We start from the raw sequence: 20924 nt of genomic DNA on the forward strand, positions 1-20924 counted from the left end.
TTATACATACAAAAATGTGAGTCCATTTTCCACCACTTGGAGATTAGCCGTTTAGAGGTTATAGGTTTAGGGGTTAGAGCCGGTTGTGACCCAGAGTTATACCACACTGACGTGTGGCTGATATCATGCGTGCTGATGTCGTGCGCCAAAGATAGCAGATCTACACAAGCTCACAATGGGTTGCAGACAGTATACCACTTAGTAGGCTACAATACTACAAGCTTTAGGGGTAAAAAATGGCAAAAATAAATAATTGCATTCATAAATTGTCAGCCTAAAATGTTCTCAGAAGTATAGTATGTCCAACGCGCGCACGTGTGTGTGTGTGTGCGCGCGTGTTTATGCGTGTGTGTGTGTGTGTGTGTGTGTGTGTGGGTGTGTGACTGTGTGTGTGAATGTGAGAGTGTCCACACACATGAATGAGTGACGGGACCACCCTGTCCCTGTGGTTAAACCTAATGGGTTGCTGCTATATACCAAACCCAGAGAGGCCTCAAATCTCTCTTGACAACTAACTGACCCCGGCGCCCATATATATATACATTATATATACAGTACAGCGCACGGCACGCACTGCAGCCCTCCACCTTCAATCACAACAATGACGCCTTTTCCTGTTAAACTCTTTAACAGTCCGCGGAAGTTTGCATGTCTCAAACGACGGGCATTTTAGGATGCTCTTAAAAGACGCACGACTGTTTGCATTTCTGCTCTTTTTTTATAAGAGCATGTGTGTCCGCCCGGCCCCCCGGCCGGCCTCCTCCTCCTCCTCCTCCCCTATATGGCTGGGGGGACAGCATCCACCTGTGCCGGACATGTTCCAGACTATAGTCCAAGGTTTCGTAAACAACCCTGGGGATACGGCCACCTTTAAAGGGGAATTATAGGCCCCAAAACTGTTTATTTATTTTTGCTCAGAAATGCATTTTTTCGCAGCTACGTATATGCAGTCGTATTGTTGTCGATATACGGCGGCTTTGTCTCAAGTCACGGGCGAAGGTTTTGTCTCACGATATACTTCCGGTCTCAGCTTTCCTGTATAATTGTGATAAATCGATTCACCTATTAACGCTCCCGTTCTAAGCAATTCTTGGTGGACTCTGCTGATGGAAAATGACCAATATGAAAAATATCCATTGTACTGGTCAGTCTATAGGAACTGAATAACATCAGAAAAGGGTGAAGAAATACATTTTGGGCCGAATTCCCCTTTAATGAGAGATCTTCAGGGTGAAGAAGGCTTTACCGTGAGACGCTTCCATGTATGCCCGCATGGCTTAATCGTCACTAAAAGTATACCCACTATTATACGCATCAAACTATTCATAACATTCATATATAGGTTGATGCAAGAATTAATGGCTTCGCTTTATCGTCCGTGTAATAAACTCGGTGGTGTGCGGATGTGCTGTACGAATGTAGGCTATATATTCATAAGTTATATTTACATTAAGTTCAAATGTATACTGTATATGTTTCCAAATGGCAAATGATTCATAATTCATTATACACAGACCCACGAGCCGCCTCTGGTGTGTATAAAGGGCCTTAAAACAAGCGTTGGGAACACTTAACATCTTCCGCCCTGGGGGGGGGGAGCGTCAAAAAGGATCAAGCTATATGGATTCACGGGTCAGAATACTGTACGGCATGAGGATCAAGCCGTAACTGTAACGTTTTGAAATGTTCCACTCCTCGCGTCCACTTGTCACCCACTCAATCCCAGAAAGAATCGGGGGACACGTCGAATGAGTCCCGTCAAAAGTCACGCTCCCAATCGCTCCGTCTCCGTCCGTCCGTCCAAACTGTCAGTGTGTCCGTATCCGCCCCCCCACCCCACCCCCCCCCCCCCCCCTCACCCCCCCACGAGTCGAAATGCCCCCGTCTCAATTGCGCCCGGTGACGAGGACGAGCGTTTGACCCTGGCAGTTTTACAGGACAGGAGGTCACACCATGCAAGGGACTGCCTGCCTGCAGGGAGGCCCACCTGATGAAGGGTCCTTGAGAATCTCAGCCCCCCCATTAAAATAGAACGGAGGGGCCGCCCGGATCTCACCCCCGCCGCAGCCCCTCTTCTTTGAAAGGCGAGCCGCGCTAGCTCGGCTTTCAAAACAAGAGCGGAGGGTGCGCTCTCGTGGGATTAGCCGCGGTGTTGCGCGGCAGAGGTGTCTATAAGTCGAACCACTTAACGTATGATGAATGACACTCCAATTTGGCTTCATTTGGAGTGATGGTGCGCGTGTGTGTCGGGGGTGGGCTGGGGTGCAGCATCGCCCCGATGTCTAGCCACTGTAAATGTTTAGTGTACGCACGCAGGATATATTCTCGACCACACGCAGACATGCACACTCACACCGTATACCGTTTTACCCCTCGGACTCGAACCCGGGACAGCTGCCGTATAGAGAGCTATATTTATCTCTGTATACGTTCTTACCAGATGAACCCCCGAATAGACGCCATTTTTCACGAATCTTGACGTTTGCCTTGTTGACTCATGTCGACAGAAGTGGACGTGTCGCTGTCACTGTGGCAGCCTAGAGAGAGAGAGGGAGGGAGGGAGGGTGGGAGGGACAGATGTGTCCTGGCCCGGTGACAGGCTGGAATGAGACCACTGGGTGAGAAATGAGCTCAAAAGCTGAAGCATGTGTATAATCATACAGTATATGACACAGCTGGCACCCTCCAAGAGCGTTGCGTTGCCAAAAGGACCCATCTACAAGCTCAAAATGTGAAGCGATTAAGGCTGCAACGATTAATTGATTCATTTGGAATCTAATCGATTATTCAATTACTTTCCAACTAATTTAGTTCAGTCAAACAACTCTTATGTGCATTTAGAATATATATATATATATAGGCTATATATATATATATATATATATATATATATATAGGCTATATATATATATATTTATTGAACATAATTGAGCATAGATATATGAAGCATTGGCGTCAGGGCTCTGCCCCTATCCATTAACATTTCAGTTAAATTATAAGCCAAATAGAATTGTAGAAGCCAATTCACTGTGTTTTTGATTATTATTTCTGTTATTATTTAGCCAAGAATATTCTGAAGATACTTGGTTAATTGGGTTAGTGGGTTGGGCATAGACGGGCACGCCTCCAGGCCTAGGGCTTAATTATGGACAGCCTGTGGGGGGAATTCATGCACCTTGTGGATACATGGTTTTTACCAGCAACATGGAAGATGTTTGTACCATGCATTTTACTTGAAATAAAAGCAAAGCAAATGAATGTACCAAGTGGACAGTGACATTCTTCCTACTGCGTACACCTAAACCCACAGAATGGGTGCATCAGTGAGTTTGTTATACAAAAGGTCGAAAGTTGACAAACTAGCACTTACAAGAATTACAGGGAATGAAAAAGACCCTGGCCATGCAGGGGGATCTAGAAACAGAGCCTATACAGGTGGATGCTATGGGGAAGCGGTGGGATTTGCAAAAACTTCATGAGTAGCAGGTTAGCAGCAAGCGAGGCAGGGAGACAGCAGCAACAACAGCAGCAACAACAACAGCTGTCACAGTCACAGACCTTTGTCATTTATTGTACAGTCTAGGTCTTGTATTTCTATGTTTTGTTCCCTGGTCTAGTTTTCATGGTTCTATGTTTGTTTGCTCCAGCTGTGTCTCATTTTGTAATCAACCCTCATGTGTATATCAGTCTTGTTCCCCAGTCAGTGTTTGTTGAGTCATTGTATCCTGTCACCTGTTTCAGTCTGTTTTAAGTTATTTCATGTTCACCTGCCTTCTGAATTAAAACACCATTTCATGGTTTCCAACACTACATGCCTGCAGGCTGTCCTGCGTTTGGGTCCTTACCTCACCTACACGTGACAACAGCAGCAACAACAGCAGCAGCAGCAGCAGCAGCAACAACAACAACAACAACAACAACAACAACAACAACAGCAACAGCAGCAGCAGCAGCGGCGCACGACCACACAGCAGGAGAGAAACCAGGAATGAGCAGGTAGGCAGTGAAGTTGAAATAGCCGCTCTGATCAGGTGAAGAGTGCATGAGACTATAGTCACCTCGTGATCAGGTAGGTGGCGGTGCGCTCACATGTTGTCTGCCTGGACTATCTATACGCAGGCTTCACATCATTAATCGAATTGGCAAATAATAGCTGGAGTTTTTAATTAATTGTGGGTGCGTTTTTCCACATAACCATGTTTTTTCCAGCGTTAAACTATAAGCTAAAGAGTAAAGAGTGAGTGAGTCATCTCTCTTCCCTTATACAATCAGCTGATAGTTGCACAATGCACATGCACTGTAGAGACTGCAGCGTAAAATATGACACAGTAGGCCATACATGTCAATGGTGGCGCCCTATGCAGAGTAACATGGTATCCAAAAACACCTAAAGTCTGAGGCCATTTTACCCCCAACGTCTTAAAGATGCAGTATTGTATACCTGCGTGCAAGAACAAAGAAATATGTCTTGAATATTTTTATACTTTTATATTTTACATTTAGACTTTTGACTATAGCTCTTTAATCAAATGTATGCCGTCAGAATAAGAGTAAAGGTAAACTTGGGTGGCTTTAATTTATTTCAATTAGAATAGCATCCTATCAGCAGCTGAGCAAGATGTATAATTTTAGAATGAATTATTCATCTTTAATGTATTTTGTGTTAGTTAGAACAGAAGAACCTAAAATAAGAATATATATACTGTATAAGGCGATAGCTATAATTAAGTGCCATAATTGGCCGATTCATCGATTATAATAATAATAATAATATCTCAAACTTTTCTGAGTACCCAAAGACGCTTTACATGGGGGGGGGGCTTTACAGAGGTAACAACAAATTAAAAACAACTTTAATAGAAAAGGGAAAAATAACACTAAAAGCTAAAGAACATTATGATTATGATTAGATCTGTGATGTAAAATTACATCACAAAAGGCGTTGGCAAAATATAGGGACACGATAATATAGTCGGACCAAACACATGCACCGCCGCAGGTCCCCGGAATATGATTGATAGGTCTATAATGTGTCATACGAGGGTACAGTGTTGAGCACACGGCTTATTGCCTCCTGAGCCTATTAAAGCCGGACTTGGACCGGGAACAGACAGAACCTTCTGGCACCGCGCCTCCCATTACCGTTAACCTCCCGTCCCGTCAGCTGTGTGACTGCTGATGGATTTATTGCGTGTGTCTGAGTCGCCAACCCTAATGTTTTATCCCACTTGCTGCATTATGTAGAGGCGAGTGACATGCCACAATAGCCTTGGCGACTTCGCAGGCTTATGCAAAAGGCTAAAATGCAATTTAGCATGTTAGCATGTTATATATAGACAGATGTCCGGTTCATTTGCACACCTGGCATCCTATTAACATATGGAATGTCCGAACAGGTCAGCTGGGCAGCGGGGGGGCAGTGTCTTGAGTGTACAGGGTTTGATGAGGGCCCAGGTAGGGCCGGGGCCTTGCGTTTCGGGCCTGTGGGGAACTCTATTTTTCGCCAGGCTGCCGGGCGCGGGCCGCACGGCTGCACAAATAACTTTGGGGCGTCTATAGAGTTTGAATGGACAGGTAAAAAGGGAGACGTCCAAGAGGAAGGACGGGTGTGGAACGATATGGAATGTCAGAACAGGTCGGCCCCATATATGGAGATGGAGGCGTGATGTCACAAGGTCGTGACCATATATGGAGGTGTGGCGTGACACACACGGAAATGCAAGGTTTCCATAGTAAATGCAACCTTCGGACGCAATAATGAACAAAGGGAATCTACCAACGAGCCTCAAGCCTGGCTCTAATAATAATAATAATATCTCAAACTTATACAGTGCTTTTCTGTGTACCCAAAGACGCTTTACATTACACAGAACAACACAAATAAAGACAACTTTAATAGAAAAAATAAATAATCACTATAGAAGCTAAAAAACATTAAAAGACAGTGAAAAAGGGTTAGCTATAGGGAAGGCAATGGCTCTGATGAAGGCCGCGTATAGTTCGAAACGTTAAGTCATTTCTTTTTATAGTATCACCTAAAGAAAAGGCTCGAATTTGTCCGCGAGCTGCTCCGGCGTCTTCAACCTTCTCATATATATATGTAAAGAATTACACTAGTGCTTGCATGCCCGGTCGCGCCAGTTTGACCCAGCAACCGGAAAACGTGACGGCACCAGACGACCCTCCGACAGCTTGTGTCTGCGCCGGCGGGCGGGCGGGTGGGTGCAGTGAGAAGCCATGGCGACATGCTAAACAGCTGGCTCCCATCCAGAGATGGCAAGACGACACCACCACTCAGCATGGGATAAGCCCTGCATGGCACCACCGTAACTCTATATCCCACCCAGTGGTGGAAAGTAAAACCATGTAGATGTATACTGCAAGTACTGTACTGTACTTGAGAGTGTTTGTTACTTTACTTGCGGGTATTTACAATTTCAAATAATACTTTGTATAGGCTACTTCTATACTCTACGACATCGCGGATCGAAATACGTGTTACGTTTTACTCCACTGCATTTATTTGAAATCTATAGGAATTTATAGGAGTTTTCTCGTCTTCTACAGAAAAAAAGAAAATAAATTAGATAAAGTGTGGGGCACAGGTCTCCACCAGGGCAGGTCAGGTTGTGGCCTCCTGGTGGTGCTATAATAGCCCAATGTGAAAAGGGTGCCATTTCTTCTTATGCCTTGGATGGCAATTGGATGATTTGAGGGATTTTGTTCCAAAGATGTGTTTTTCAAAAATCCACCTGTTGGTTGGTGGTGCTATAACAGGCCAATGTGAAAAGGGGGGAGATACATTCCTAGCCTAGTAGGAAAGTCTGTGAAATATTTCACGTAAATTGCAAGCTGCGCTCCTGATTTGAGGCTTTTTGTTCAAAACGGGCCGATCCTGCAAACTTTGAAAGCCAATGGACGGACACACACAACACACACACACACACACACACACACACACACACACACACACACACACACACACACACACACACACACACACACACGGACGGACACACACACGGACGGAGTCCAAAACATACTCTCTCCCCATGCCTTCGGGCCTGCCTGGTGGAGACAAAAAAAGAAACAGAGGTGGCTGTCGCACTTTCGTGCTTGCTATTTAGAGAGAGAGAAAAAAAAGTCTCCCTGAAATAAAATGCTCTTTTTTACGAGTCACCATTGCACACACACCGGTGTTATTAATGGCGTGGACTTTTAACTCGCTGATGATGTCACATGATAGGCGTTAATGGTGTTAGGCCGATGATGGTTACAGTGGGGCTGAGGTCATCCTCTCTGGCTCCTGTTGGGGTGAGCTACCCCGTCTATGAATCTCAGCACTTTTTAACGGTTGGAAATACAGTACACATGACAGACACGCACGCTTCAAGGCGGCGTTCGTTGACTCATGAGAAGCATAAGCTTTAGATTCCTCTGGGGGGGGGGGGGGTGTGTGCAGCGATGATGCAGTCGCAGCACCCTTCTCGATCGCTACTGTCTGTCGCATTACCGTATGTAGAAAGTTATAAAGGCACACACATCCAAATGGGGGCAGGAAGGAGAACGTGCCAAAAACTGAGTCACGCTCCCACGGACATTAATAACCACTATATGCATAAATCATCGTGCGATAAAAACGCGGAAATAGCCAAGCTGCATGCACGTCCACCGGGAATCAAACCCCAGTCATCTCTCTGTATTGGAAACCCATCCAAAGGGGACTATATACCCCCTCCCTCTCCTCGTCCAAAGAGATCATCATCACACTTCATAATATCATGTATATATAATATAATATCATGTATATGTGTATAATATACACTCTGCTAGACACAAAAAAGTGCTTTGATAACAGTGGTAAAAATAGACAAGATGGCAGAAGATTTCAGCCACTATTCTTTGAACTACTGTCACGATCCGTGACATGAGTTGGTTTTCATGTTTTCCAATTATGGTTTGTGTTTAACTTTTCTGTTGTGTTCCTCTGATTTATATTATACTTATATGAAGTATTGTGTTCTTGTTTTCTTAGTTCCTGTTTGAGTTTTGCTTTACCCTTGAGTGTGCTTTTAGTTTGTAGAATTGTTCATAATGTTTCCTGTCTGTCTTGTTACTGTTTGCCTCCCTTGTCAACCTGTGCTGTGATTAGCCTAGTGTTTCCACCTTGTCCTGTTTGTTCCCCAGCCTATCACAGTGCTGTTCACCTGTGCCCTTGTGTATTTATACCCCCCTTGATCCCAGTGTTTCCTTGCTAGTTCATTGTGGTATGTTGCGTGTGTCTTGTCTTGACACCTTTTGTGCTTCCAGTGTTTTTGTTTGTATTCTATAGTTCTTTTGAGTTATTAAACCTTTTGAAATGACCTGCTCTGCCTCTGCCTCCTCCTGCATTTGGGTCCTACAAACTCTCCTGACTTGAACCGTGACAACTACTCATATAGGCCTACGAGTCCTCCTAGTAGGCCTATTATGAGCGAAGGGAATCGACTTCACGTGAGTGCATTTGAGGTGCTTCATGTGTGGACTAGATTATTGGGCTCTCTTTTGTGGCTTGTGAATTTGAAAAAGGATGAATGTGGGACGTCTCGTCTTCATTTCCCACAAGGCGGTGGTGGTCCCTGCTCTACAATACTGTACGTAACCATTGCTTTGTGGTTAAAAAGAAGATATCCGGCTGTATGCCTGGTTTGCCTGGTGGGTGGTGATCCACCTGAACGGAAGCCGCACCAACAGCTGTAGTTAGTATGATAAAGAGAGAGGGGTTAGGGGAGGGGCTGATGTGATGTCACTATATAGTGACATCACATCAGCCCCTCCCCTCCTAACCCCTCTCCCTTTATCATACGGGCCAATGAAATAAACAGTAATATCATTACTGTTTATTTCATTGGCCCGTTGGACTGGCAAGGGTTCAGTCTCCAGGAAGAAACCCTAAATACAAAGTGAATACACCATTGCACATGCAAACGACTCACAAGGTGTCTAATGAAGTATACTGTCGCCTCATAGACACGTGACAAACTGGAGAAATACAAACAATTGTGGCACTCCATCTTTAGAAATGGTGTGGCTGTACAAGCAAACAAACAAACCGTGTCCAACAAAAAGACAAAGGTCAAGAGTAATGGACACAACGTGGGTGCTGTCCTGTGATCCGAGGGTGATGAGAGACAGGAGCGACTACAGGACTATTTGTGGACGGATCGTAGACGCTGTCGGTCTGTCTGTCTGTCTGTGTGTCTGTCTGTCTGTGTGTCCTGCATGCGGGAGTGCATCCTTGTGCAGCGGTGGAAAAGTACTCGCATACGTAAAAGTATTGGCATCAAAATGTACTTGAAAAGTAGAAAGTACTCATTATGCAGAATATGTCCCGTTTCACAAGTTTTCAAATGTATCAAAATCTTTTGAAAATAGCAGATCTACAAGCTTGTAGATTGGCTATTCCGGCTACCGGTATTCCCTTCAAATGGGAATGTATATAGGGGCTGTAGTGGTTAATGCACAGTAGCCTATGTTGTTTTGCAATACTAATCTACAGTAAATCTAGTAGTAAAGTTGTTTCTTTTATGTCGTGGAGTACAATATTTGGATCCGAGATGCAGTGGAGTTGAACAAAAAGTATTGGAAATTGGAAATACTCAAGTAAAGTACAAATACCTCAAAATTGTACTTAAGTACGGTACTTAAGTACATGTATTTAGTTACTTTCCACCACTGTACGTGTGTATTTGTCACTGTGTGAAGAAGACTGGAGGTGGAGGAGCGTGTGTCTGTCTGTGTGTCAGAGGCCTATGAGAGGATGTGTAGTATGTAGCCTACAGTATGTATGCAAAACAACATTGTGTACAGTAGTTGTTCCCAAAGTGGGGTCCAGGGACCCCCAGGGGTCCATGAGGGAGTTCCAGGGGGTCCCCATGCAGCTAAATGATAGTTTGGAACCAAGTGAACCCTTATGGGTCTGTACAAATGGGTCCATTTGGTTCCATTTGTACACTCTCAGAGTTAAATTAACCTTGATTTTTACAATATAAATTGGGGGTCCCACAAGACAGAAATGCCATTAAATGGGTTGAGAATAATCACTGCCATAAAAATCTTCTCTCATGGGGGTCCCCTGGAATATCTTTTCAAATGGGGGTCCGCCGCCCGCGGGCTAATTAGTGTCAATTTGGGGGTCCTTGACGTGAAAAAGTTTGGGAACCACTGGCATACAGTACATCGTCCCTGTCGGGTGGAAACCTCATATCTCCAAAACTGTTATGCAAAGATACAGTCTATACCGTTCATTTTCAATGGAAGCAAGCGACGTAAAGATACAAAGATACATCAGACATTTGTATCTGCTGAAAAAGCGACAAAGCTACGAAAAAGGTTGAGCTGGTTTCAACTTCAGCTACAGTACAAAGACACAAAGCTACAAATACGCCGTGTATAGCTTTGCATCTTTGAATCTTTTGCATCTGTCAGTGTGAACAGAGCAGACGCATTGCTTCTCAGGATTCAAATACAAAAGCAGAAAAGTAGCGGATCCGTGCGCTCGAAGCGCGCCGCAATTTAGCTTGTGGATGCTGCAGTTTGATGCCTTTGTGTGACACTGTATAGTAGTGTGATCAAGTGTTTTGTTTGTGTATTGTTGTTGGTCTCCTGTGTGTGTGTGTGTGTGTGTGTGTGTGTGTGTGTGTGTGTGTGTGTGTGTGTGTGTGCGTGTGTGTGTGTGTGTGTGTGTGTGTGTGTGTACAGAGACAGGCTGGGAGCAACTATGTCTGGCCACCACACGCACGCACACCCCACACACACACACACACACACACACACACACACACACACACATCGTGTCAATTCCTGAGTGTCGCACAGCCTGGTGGAGAACATGCATCATGGTATCTCTATAGCATTGCATTCACCATTCCTCCCTTTCATCTTTCCATTTGTGGTAGATGTTTTCCTCCTGCTCTCTCTCTCTCTCTCTGTCTCTCTGTCTCTCTCTCTCTCAGACTTATCCTCGTTTTCTATCTCTTGACTCTTTGGCACCTTAATGTCTGCATGGTGACATGATGTACAGTACATGCTGCTATGTTTATGCATTTTGTCTAACCTCATGTAGCCTATATACATACTACTTTTTCCAGCTGGATTATGCTGTATATATGTATGCAATATGTATATCTTTGACTTTTCATTGTTGCCTTCTCTACCGTTTTCTTTGTATTTTTGCTCTTGTTAATTTCTGTTAGTTTAGAGCACTTTTAGATCTCCATAGCAAGACACTGCCCCCGCTGCCACCCCTTAGATCTCCATATATGGAGCTGACCTGTTCTGACTTTCCATAATGTCGATCTGACCTCATCAAATCCTGTACACTCAAGACACTCTCCATACATGGCGAGACCTCATCAAACCCTGTACACTCAAGACACTCTCCATACATGGCGAGACCTCATCAAACCCTGTACACTCAAGACACTGCCTCCGCTGAAACTCTTAAATCTCCATATACTGTGTATGGAGCTGACCTGTTCCATATATCTGACCACATCAAACCCTGTACACTCAAGACACGCTCCATACATGGCCAGTACATAATTAATTCCATACGTTGATCTGACCCCCCCCCCCCCCCCCCCGTGCTAGCGCTCGCCCAGCAGTCTGCCGTTATACCCAGGTGCACGTGACCAGGTCGCTTCTCGCCCTCAGGGCGTCTTATTGGTGCTATATAAAGGATAACACAAAAAGCACCAGGAGGAAGAAAAAAAATCACCCACTATTTTCACGAGACAAATCGACTCTGATGGTACTCCAGATCAGCAGTGTTGATTTCCTCGACTAATACTATGACAAAAAATTATTGTTGTATAAGCTTTTTTTTTTGCCAATTTGGGCCAAAAGTGTCCTTTTAAAGAAGTCCAGCCCCTGCCTCTCTAGCATTCTCTGCACGTGCTCTCTCTCTCTCTCTCTCTGTGTCTTTCACACGGACACCTCCTGACCTCAGCGAGACTCTTCCTCATGTAAACACTCTATATGCGTCTCTCCTTGCCTGCCTCCTCCAGCTAAATGTGACATGATGTCTCACAGGATGTCCACATCAGAGAGACACTATTTTCAGCATACCAAGTGCCAAGTGTAAAATCAGCCATCACACGCCATCAAGACCCGCCGAAATACATTTTAGTCGACAACATCAGCTGTATAGATTTAGTCGACTAAAAATGGACTGCTAAAACATTTCAGATGGCTAAAATATGACTGGAAAAAAAATGACATTTTATTCAAAAGACTATAGGCTAAACTGTATATAAAAATGTTCTGTCAAAATCAACAGTGTTGCCAAGTCTCTGCGGTGAAACCTTCTGAAAAGTGCAGTAAACTAAATACTCAAGATGTTCACTCGAGTGCTGTCAAAGTACTGTATAATATATATGTATAATGTTAACGCCTACTTCAGCTCTGGGGCGTATGTGCAAAAGTGAGGGCACCGCTTCCATGTCCAATGACTATAGAATAATACTTCAGACAATGTATTTGCTAAATTATTCACATGCTTCTATCCATTGGCTTACACCAACATGTATGATATTCAATTTTAGACCTGCTTTGTATAACAGTCATTTTTATGTGTAGAAATGTTACTTTGACTGTAAAATAATGTTTTCTACTTTCCCCATGTGCCCCCATGTGCTAACTAACTTCGCAGCCAGGTGTAAATGATGGATGCTTATTAGATTTAATGTCACATGGCAACACAGTTTTCTAGTTCTTACCCACTGGCTCATCTTACCCCGTTCTCCCGTACTTGTGAAAGTATGCCTATAGTATATTTTGATGCTAATGTGTGTTTGTATACTTTTACTAAGTATTTCTTGTGATAGTGTTATTTTTAGGGTTAGTGCGGTCAAGTCTCCATATTATGTCTCTTATGTAGATATAGGTAACTCCAGCAAGCGTGACAAATCCTGGAAAATGAGATTCCTCAGCTTGATATGTATGTAGAGTACTGAAAACATGAAAAGGAGAAGACAAGTTGTGCACAGTTGCGTGAGCCCTGACACATCACAGAGTAAAAGGAGATATACTGTAGCTGGTCTGTGATGGGATGAGACATGCCATCACGTCACTCTCCCACCCTGATTCTGAAATGAGGTTACGGGTACCTCTAGTGGTACGCGGACATATACTACAGAGGAGAGTTTGTAAGAGAGAGTGAAAAATCGAAGCCTACTGTCTAGTATACTAGAATATGTTTAACAATAAGATAGAATATACTTACGTTGAATAGAGGAAGGGAGCGCTGCTGTTGTCCTTTGTTTGTTGAACTGAATACAGGTGCTCGTTGGCGAGGTTTAATCATGAAAATAAAGAAGAGGATCCAAGGCACTCTGTTCCAGTGAAGTGAAAAAGCCTTTATTGTATAGCTTTAAGGCATGGCAAAAGGACCAACGCATTTCGGCAATCGGCCTTCGTCATGGTGCCATGCCACAAAGCTTACAATAAAGGCTTTTTCACTTCACCAGATAGAATACTTAATTGGCAGTTAAAAAAACACAACAATGTAATTAATTTGGAAAAGGCCAATGTGGACTATACACAAAAAAGCAATAGCTTGTTTGCATTTGTGGTCCACCTTGAGACAGAACAACACGCAACATACTGCACAAACAATCATGAAACACAGAAAGATGTATCCTTACATATAAAGTTGAGAGCAGGGCTGCAGTGGCTCAGGGGTAGAGTGGCCAGGTGTTCCATCCCGGCCTCCCCCAATGTTGGTATCGAAGTGTCCTTGAGCAAGACTCTGAACCCCCAATTGCTTCTGTTTTCTAAGCAATATGTTGTAGGTGGGTTACTTGATCACTTGGATTCAGACGTCAGGGAATATTATTATATATTACAGTATACTGAATATTACAGTATATATTATGTAGGGTCTTGAGCAACTTTGTTGTGATTCAGCACCATATTAGTATTGAATTGAACTGGTAGTTTTAAGTTACTGTTTTTTACACAGCATGCCCTCCTGGCTGTTTGCTGTCGTTTACATAATGTAACACCCGGTTATCGAATCCGGGTCTCCTGAGTGGTCCACATAAAAGCATGATTTTAACAAATACTGTACACTTTTTGGAAAAAAGTTCTGATGATCATGTATTAGGGTGGAAAAAATGGTGGCACTCCATCTTTAAGATGTTGGCTTTTCATGAAAATGAACGACGTTCCCTCCCTCCAACCAGACGTTGGAGGGAGGGCCTAGCACTCCTCAAAAAAAGAAGATACAGTATATGCAATGCCAATATTTTGGGTTGATCTGAGACCATGAATTCACAAAAAGAACTGAGTTGGTGGTGGCCAAAATATATAGATCAGACCCTCTTCTAGTCAGCCCGCCTCCTATAGGTTCCAAAGCACTTGCTGTCCCGACTCCCGAGACTGTTCCACATCATCAATCATCATGTCCAACTACTATAGCCTTATGTTGTTCCAGAATTGACAGCACACAAGTGTCAGCAACTCAGGTAAAAGGCCACGTTGGCATTTGAGTTATTTTAGACTTAGGCCTATTCACAAAGCGGGGTCAACTCATTTCAGAAACAGCTTGAGGTTGCATGGGACAAAAAAAAGGGACCATACAGATAAAAGACTCGGGACGAAAATCTTGGAAGACCGTCCACATCTGCTGCTAGCAACGTCACTTGTCAACCTACTTCTTTGAACTCCTGCATCCGATAGCACGACACTCTTTCCTCTTGTTACTGTAGCTATTGTTTTCCGACCTGTGCCGGAAACAATTTAGATATATATTGTGTCTTTTCTGCTTTCTTTATATTCTATAGCAGAATTCCTGCACAGTCCCTCCAGGCTATTGGATATCAATCTGAGAATCCCATCGTCAAATATTTGGGAAAACAGCGCCTCCCCTGTCTGTCTTGAGAGACTAATTGGATATAAACAGTCGACGGCCCGTCCCTGCCAGGAACGAAAACGATACCTTTGTGTGAAGCTTCTGGCACTTTCCTGATAAGATATCCAGGACCTCACCTCAGTACAAAAGTTAACAGTTGCGAGAGCTCCTGATGCGCACACACACACGCAGTCACGCGCACACACACACACACACACACACACACACACACACACACGCTGATGAGAAGCATGCATGTCAAAGAGCTGCTGCGCTCTAATTTGCTTAGTGGCAAAATCATGTATCCACAATACTACACACTGCCCTCTCCCACCTGGATAAGATGAACTCCAACGTGAGAATGCTACAGCTCAGCATTCACGCACCACAGTCCCCTCCAGACGTGACTAGAAGCACGGTACACTATACAGTATATCAGTACCCAACCCCAGCCTGCGTAGCTAATATCCAGAACGTTCTCAACGGCAAAACTAAGGACGGCTCCAAAACACCATCTGCCAGCCTGCCCCCTCTACACAGCATCCCCCAGGGCTGAGTTCCCTCCTCTACTCCCTTGTACACCCAGAACTGCGCAGCCACGCGCCTGCTATAGGGAACTGCACTGACCTCAAACGCAGTATTGCAGCCGGGTCGTGCGGACAGCCTAGAGTTTCCCCTCCATCCAGGACATATAATTACATATGGCGGACGTTGTGTCGAGACCCTATAGCCCTCCCAACCCCTTTGCAGCCACAAAGCCCACTGGCAGTAACGGAAAAGGCCATCATCCAACCCTCAACCCCAGATAATGGCGTTTATTATGAACACCAACAACAGTCGCCTATATCAGCCTGTGTGTAGAGACCCCCCCACACAAACACACACCTACCTACAAGTACCCACATACATGAGCAGATACAAACACTATGCACACGCACACACTCACACTCACACTCACACACACACACACACACACACACACACACACACACACACACACACACACACACACACACACACACACACACACACACACACACACACACACACACACACACCTGGACGGATCACCATCACCATCTTGTTGAAGGTCTTCACCAAAAGCGAACTCGGACTAATGCCCCAGTTGTTACTGTCGGAACATTTTCTGGATTTGGCAACTGGGACATATTTTTGAGGATGCTCCATTGCTCCAAGTTCCCCCCTTTCTTCACAATTCTCCACACTTCAGCCTCCTCTTAGCCTTGTAATGAAAAAAAAAAGCAATTATATAAATTAATATAAAGTGCCCGAAAGACGGATCCCAGGTTGGAAGTGGTTAAACTATTTATATATATATAGGCCTATATACAGTAGGTTATACAATGTGTCCCTAAATTGGCAAATTGGTGAACACAAAGTACTGATATTGTACAACAAAAAAATATAATTCCTAACTTCTGTAGTGGTATGTACTAGTAGGACGGTGCCTGTGCCGGGCCCATACCCGTTGCCAGACTACATAAAAGTGCAGAACCTGCAACTTAGTGCTCAGAGCCCAGCACGACACACACACGCCAACGTTTGAAGTCCATCAGATGGCTCTTCAGATATGCATGGGACACACAATCAAGAGATATAAAGATATATTGAATTAAACAATAATGTAGCTGTAACAAAATACAAACGGTACACCTGTACACCATTCCTTGGACCCACTGGGAATTCTGAGCATTCCGAATTGACCGTCACATGTTCATGCTGCAACAAGTTCGTCTGTTATTGCCACCATATAGCTAAACAGCTAACTAGCATCATTCCTGACATCTGGTCGTACACAAACATACTCGCTTGACTTAAATTAACTTGCCGTCTCAAGACAGGGTGCACATCTTTGGTCCAATTAACGTACTAACAGTCCGACACTACCATTCACCAGTCCAGTCCGACGTCCTATACCCCAAACGCTAACCTAACCCTAACCACACACGGAAGCCACAGGTGAGTCTTAACCGGCAACGCATGTCGGAGCCACGGGTGAGTCTTAACCCGGACTAATGTATGCCTCCCAACAAGTCCGTCTGATATTGCCACGGGTAGCTAAACAGCTAAATAGCATCATTCCTACTATGGCATCTGGTCGTACACAAACGTACTCGCTTGATTTAAATTAACTTGCCATCTCAAGACACAGGTGTAGTGCATATTGGATCTAGCCGAGACGGTTCTCTGGACATTGCACTCTGGTCCACCTCTGGTTCCAGACCTGGCCACGACGTTCTGCTTAGTTGACGCTCCTTCTGCATAGTTGACGCTCCTTCGTCCCGGAAGTCCAGGCGCGACCAATCAGTCATTACTTAATTTACTCACGATAGATAAATATACAGCTATACCCTTTTCTAAAGATTTTCTTTTTCTCTAAGGTTTTCTTAATTTGTATACAGTTTATTTTTTTGTCTTAGGTACCGGTATATTTATCGCAGATTTTCTCATTTATAAACTAAAACCTATTCAGCTATTTACAATTTAATGCGAAGCTCATCAGGGCTGATTTATCCTCACTTAATCCTAATCCTAATCCTAAAATTATATTACATTTCTCATAAACATCTCTATACAACAACACGCCGACTCGACGAGTCCATTCATGTCACGGAAGGATCATGTTCTCGCATCATGGTCACATCCTGCCCCCCCCCCCCCAGGTGTCGTTGAGGGGCTCCAGGGGGTCTCCCCAGCTAAATTATTAATAGTTATTGTAGGAACCAAACCTAGGAATCAAAAACTGTTCGAATGGTTCCATTCGAACACTCTCAAGAGTTATGCGTGGTGGGTTCATGAGCTAATGCATACCAAACAAGCGGTTCTTCTTGCAATTGAAAGGTTTGAGAACCACCACCTCTACACTCCGGTCCTGTCAGATGACGCGACACTCTCTAAAAGCCTATAGCTCTAACCTCGATGTCACATATAACACCTCCCTCGACTCCCTGCCTGGGTCAACACAACCAGTCCTCTATCCACGACGGCATGGTCCCTGGACCCAAAACCAACATAAGGCCGCACAGATCAAAATTGCACTCCCACCTCTTCTCTCTCCGTCACCAGCCACCTCCTCAAGAGTCCTTTATGTGAGCCATGGTCTTCCTCCAACCTCCCAGACGCTGATCGTCACTTACTTTTAGATATGATTAAGATTTTAATAGACTATTTAATAGACTATAATAACAATGCCAGGGAGTCTCAGGCATTTGGCCAAAAGCCTTACCACATCACAATAAATCTTGAACAAGGTACAGTCAAGTCATGTTAACACCACATCTCCGTCTCTGTTGCTAATACACAGCACATTATATAACTTCCCAATTTAAAAATGTATTTCGCTAACCTATCATTCTCTCTGTATATTTGCTCATGTGAAGAAACTTTATCTAGTTAGACATACCAGTCTAGGAAAGCAGGTCTCCTCGCCGTCTCCCATCCCCTCATCAGAACCTTTGTTCCAACCATGAAACGCATCACTACATTGTGAAACCTGCCTACTATACAGTATGTAAAGCCTTGGGCAAAGAGGAAAATCTACTGTAAAATCCAGTATACAATTATATATTCGTTTTCAGAACCTTTTAAATTAATTTTAATAAGTGGGACATGGAAGATGCTCTCAGACGCTGGGTGCCGAGTGACTGACCGGTCACTTCCCTCCAACTCTTGACCTGAAGCACAATGCAACGCATCTCCTTTACTGACAGTTACTGCAACGGCATGCGCATGAGATGGAACACAGTCGCTGTCAGAACGAGACGATGGCATCGGCGTGTGCGGTGCTTCATCTCCCTGTGGGTCTGCAAACTCAGTTGTTGTAATTTGCCTCTAAGCAACAAACAAAGTGATTAACTACAGCCATGGGCAGAATCAATCTCTCCCGGTAATATCTTCAAAGGAAAGGTATGACCGGTGTAGATGTACGGAAAGAGTGTTTCAGTGAAAGTGTGTTTGAACGTGTGTATTTCTGTGTTGGTATCGAGATCCGCGAATGACAGCTTTCCTTCATCCCAGTCCAGCTGGACTCGGATCCTCCGTGGATTATGCTCCAGCGAGAGCTCATTCATTAACCACGGCGAGAAGCCAAGTTTGTATGTCCCTTCAAACAGCCCTATTCTCCAGGACCTACCGCCTCCTTTTCCCTTCCGCTGAACGGACTCTGCCAACACGCCCACTTCCCAACACGCGTTGTCTCCGACCTCGACATCCCAGCTGTGAGTCCCCGAGTTGAAGCCCTCGGAGCCCAGCGTGATACCGTAGAAGTCGAACCTCTCTGCGTTTTCGGGAAGCTGTTGTTCCTCCCCGTATCTCACACTGGTCAGATCATCCGACAGCTTGAGGTCTGGATGGGCAGTGTTGGGGTCCAGAATGACAGGAGTGTAGGAGACAATGTCCCTCATCCTGTCCCAGACTCTGAAAGTCAGGTTTCCCAGGTGTTTGGCCTCATTCAGCAGAGCTCCCGAGACCAGCTGCGGGTCCTGCTGTGTGCACTGGAGTCTTTCCATTGTGGTCTTGTAGTTGTGCAGGAACGACAAGTGTTCGGCTTTCAGTTCCTCCTCCAGGGCTCTGAATGTGTCCGAGATGGTTGCTATTTCTCTGTTCAGAGAGTCAATCTTTTCCTCAATCAACAGACTCTTCTTCTCCTCTTCCTCCCTCAGTGCAGCGACGCAAGCCCGCTCTTCCTCCTGTAAAAACCGATGAAGCTTCTTAAACTGCTCCTTAATCTTCCTCTCTGTGTTCCGGGCCTGGGCCTTAATGTGTTTTGCCATTTGGTCACAGTCTGTTTTAACTTCATTAAATGCCTCCAGTTTCTCCTGCAAGAGCTTCAATGCATTCTGGACTTCCTCCTTGTGATCCAGTGCGGCTTCATCGATGGGTCTGAATCTGTGGTTGACGTGTTTTTTAGAATCTCGACACACAACGCACACAAGATGTTGATCTTCCAGACAGAACAGTTTTAGTTTCTCGCCATGCAGACTGCAGAGAACCTCAGACCCCGTTGAAGTTCTCTGATGTCTCTCCCTTATGAAGGCCTCGCAGAGGTTCTTCAGAACCAGGTTACAGGGTGGATGATCCATTGAATTTATTTCCTTACAAACTGGACATTGGTTTATTTTCTTCTCTCTCCACCATGTCTGTAGACAGGCTTTGCAGAAGCTGTGGCTACACGACAGCACAACAGGATCTTTAAAGACGTCGTGACAGACAGGACAGGAAAAATCCTCTTCCGAAAGAGATGACTTGGAAGCCATTCTATCTGGTTATTATTATTATTATTATTATTATATTATTATAAGTTCAATTCAGCTGACAGTCAGCAGCAGGTTCAAGTCTCTCTTCTGTAGCTACTAATAGACAATCTACCTTATATCTCTCTAGTTGTGATTGTGTGTCTGCTCTTGTATCGCTTTTTATAGAAAGCGACTAGTGTGGGTGTTGATGTAACAGTTACGTCACTTTATAGTGCCTGACTTCATTGCAGGGAGTTGCTGCAGTTCATCCCACCTTATCAGACAAACTCTAGGTTTTTGTAAATATATGTGAATTATTATCAATAAATATTATGTATAGTGTGTAACACTTTAAATGTGATTATACATGTGAAATGTAAAGTTATTGTCTCTGGACATGCGGGGCTGTTAATTGTGGAATCAATTCAGGTTGGTATACGGTCCAGTGGGAGGGGCCTAGCCTTTATAAGAAAGTGGAACTGCCGCTGTGCAGCAGTCTGTGTATGGCTGTAGTGGAGGGAGGACCAAGAGGGCCAATTTATTTAGCCATTTTGTATATTGCAGTACTTTTGTTGGGACACCATGTTTGCCTCTGGACACTTTTGAAAGGTGAATAAAAACAGGTTTTTTTTGCACGAGAGGCCTCTGACTTGCTATTTTTTTGTATTTTGCCATTAGAGCGTTTTTGGAGTCTTTTTTAGCTGGTTCAGTCAGTGCCAGGCAGTTAAATTGCAACCAGAACCAGCGGTTGAGGAGCAGGAATGGGTGGTCGCCGA

The 20924-nt window shown here is 44.4% G+C and overlaps 1 protein-coding gene across 1 annotated transcript in view; it reads right to left on the reverse strand.

Annotated features, from left to right (window-relative positions):
* Nucleotides 1-20169, reverse strand: part of LOC308334550 (E3 ubiquitin-protein ligase TRIM35-like) — a gene marked incomplete at both ends in the record, with an annotated part of 157667 nt that extends 137498 nt beyond the window's left edge. The window contains one exon of the mRNA XM_080791348.1: nucleotides 19365-20169. Coding sequence (XP_080647474.1) covers nucleotides 19365-20169 — 805 coding nt within the window. The remainder of the gene's footprint in view (nucleotides 1-19364) is intronic.
* Between the last annotated feature and the right edge of the window lie 755 nt (nucleotides 20170-20924).

This window comes from Protomyctophum bolini (genome assembly GCF_963924005.1).
Source record: "Protomyctophum bolini genome assembly, chromosome: 19".
NCBI lineage: Eukaryota > Metazoa > Chordata > Actinopteri > Myctophiformes > Myctophidae > Protomyctophum > Protomyctophum bolini.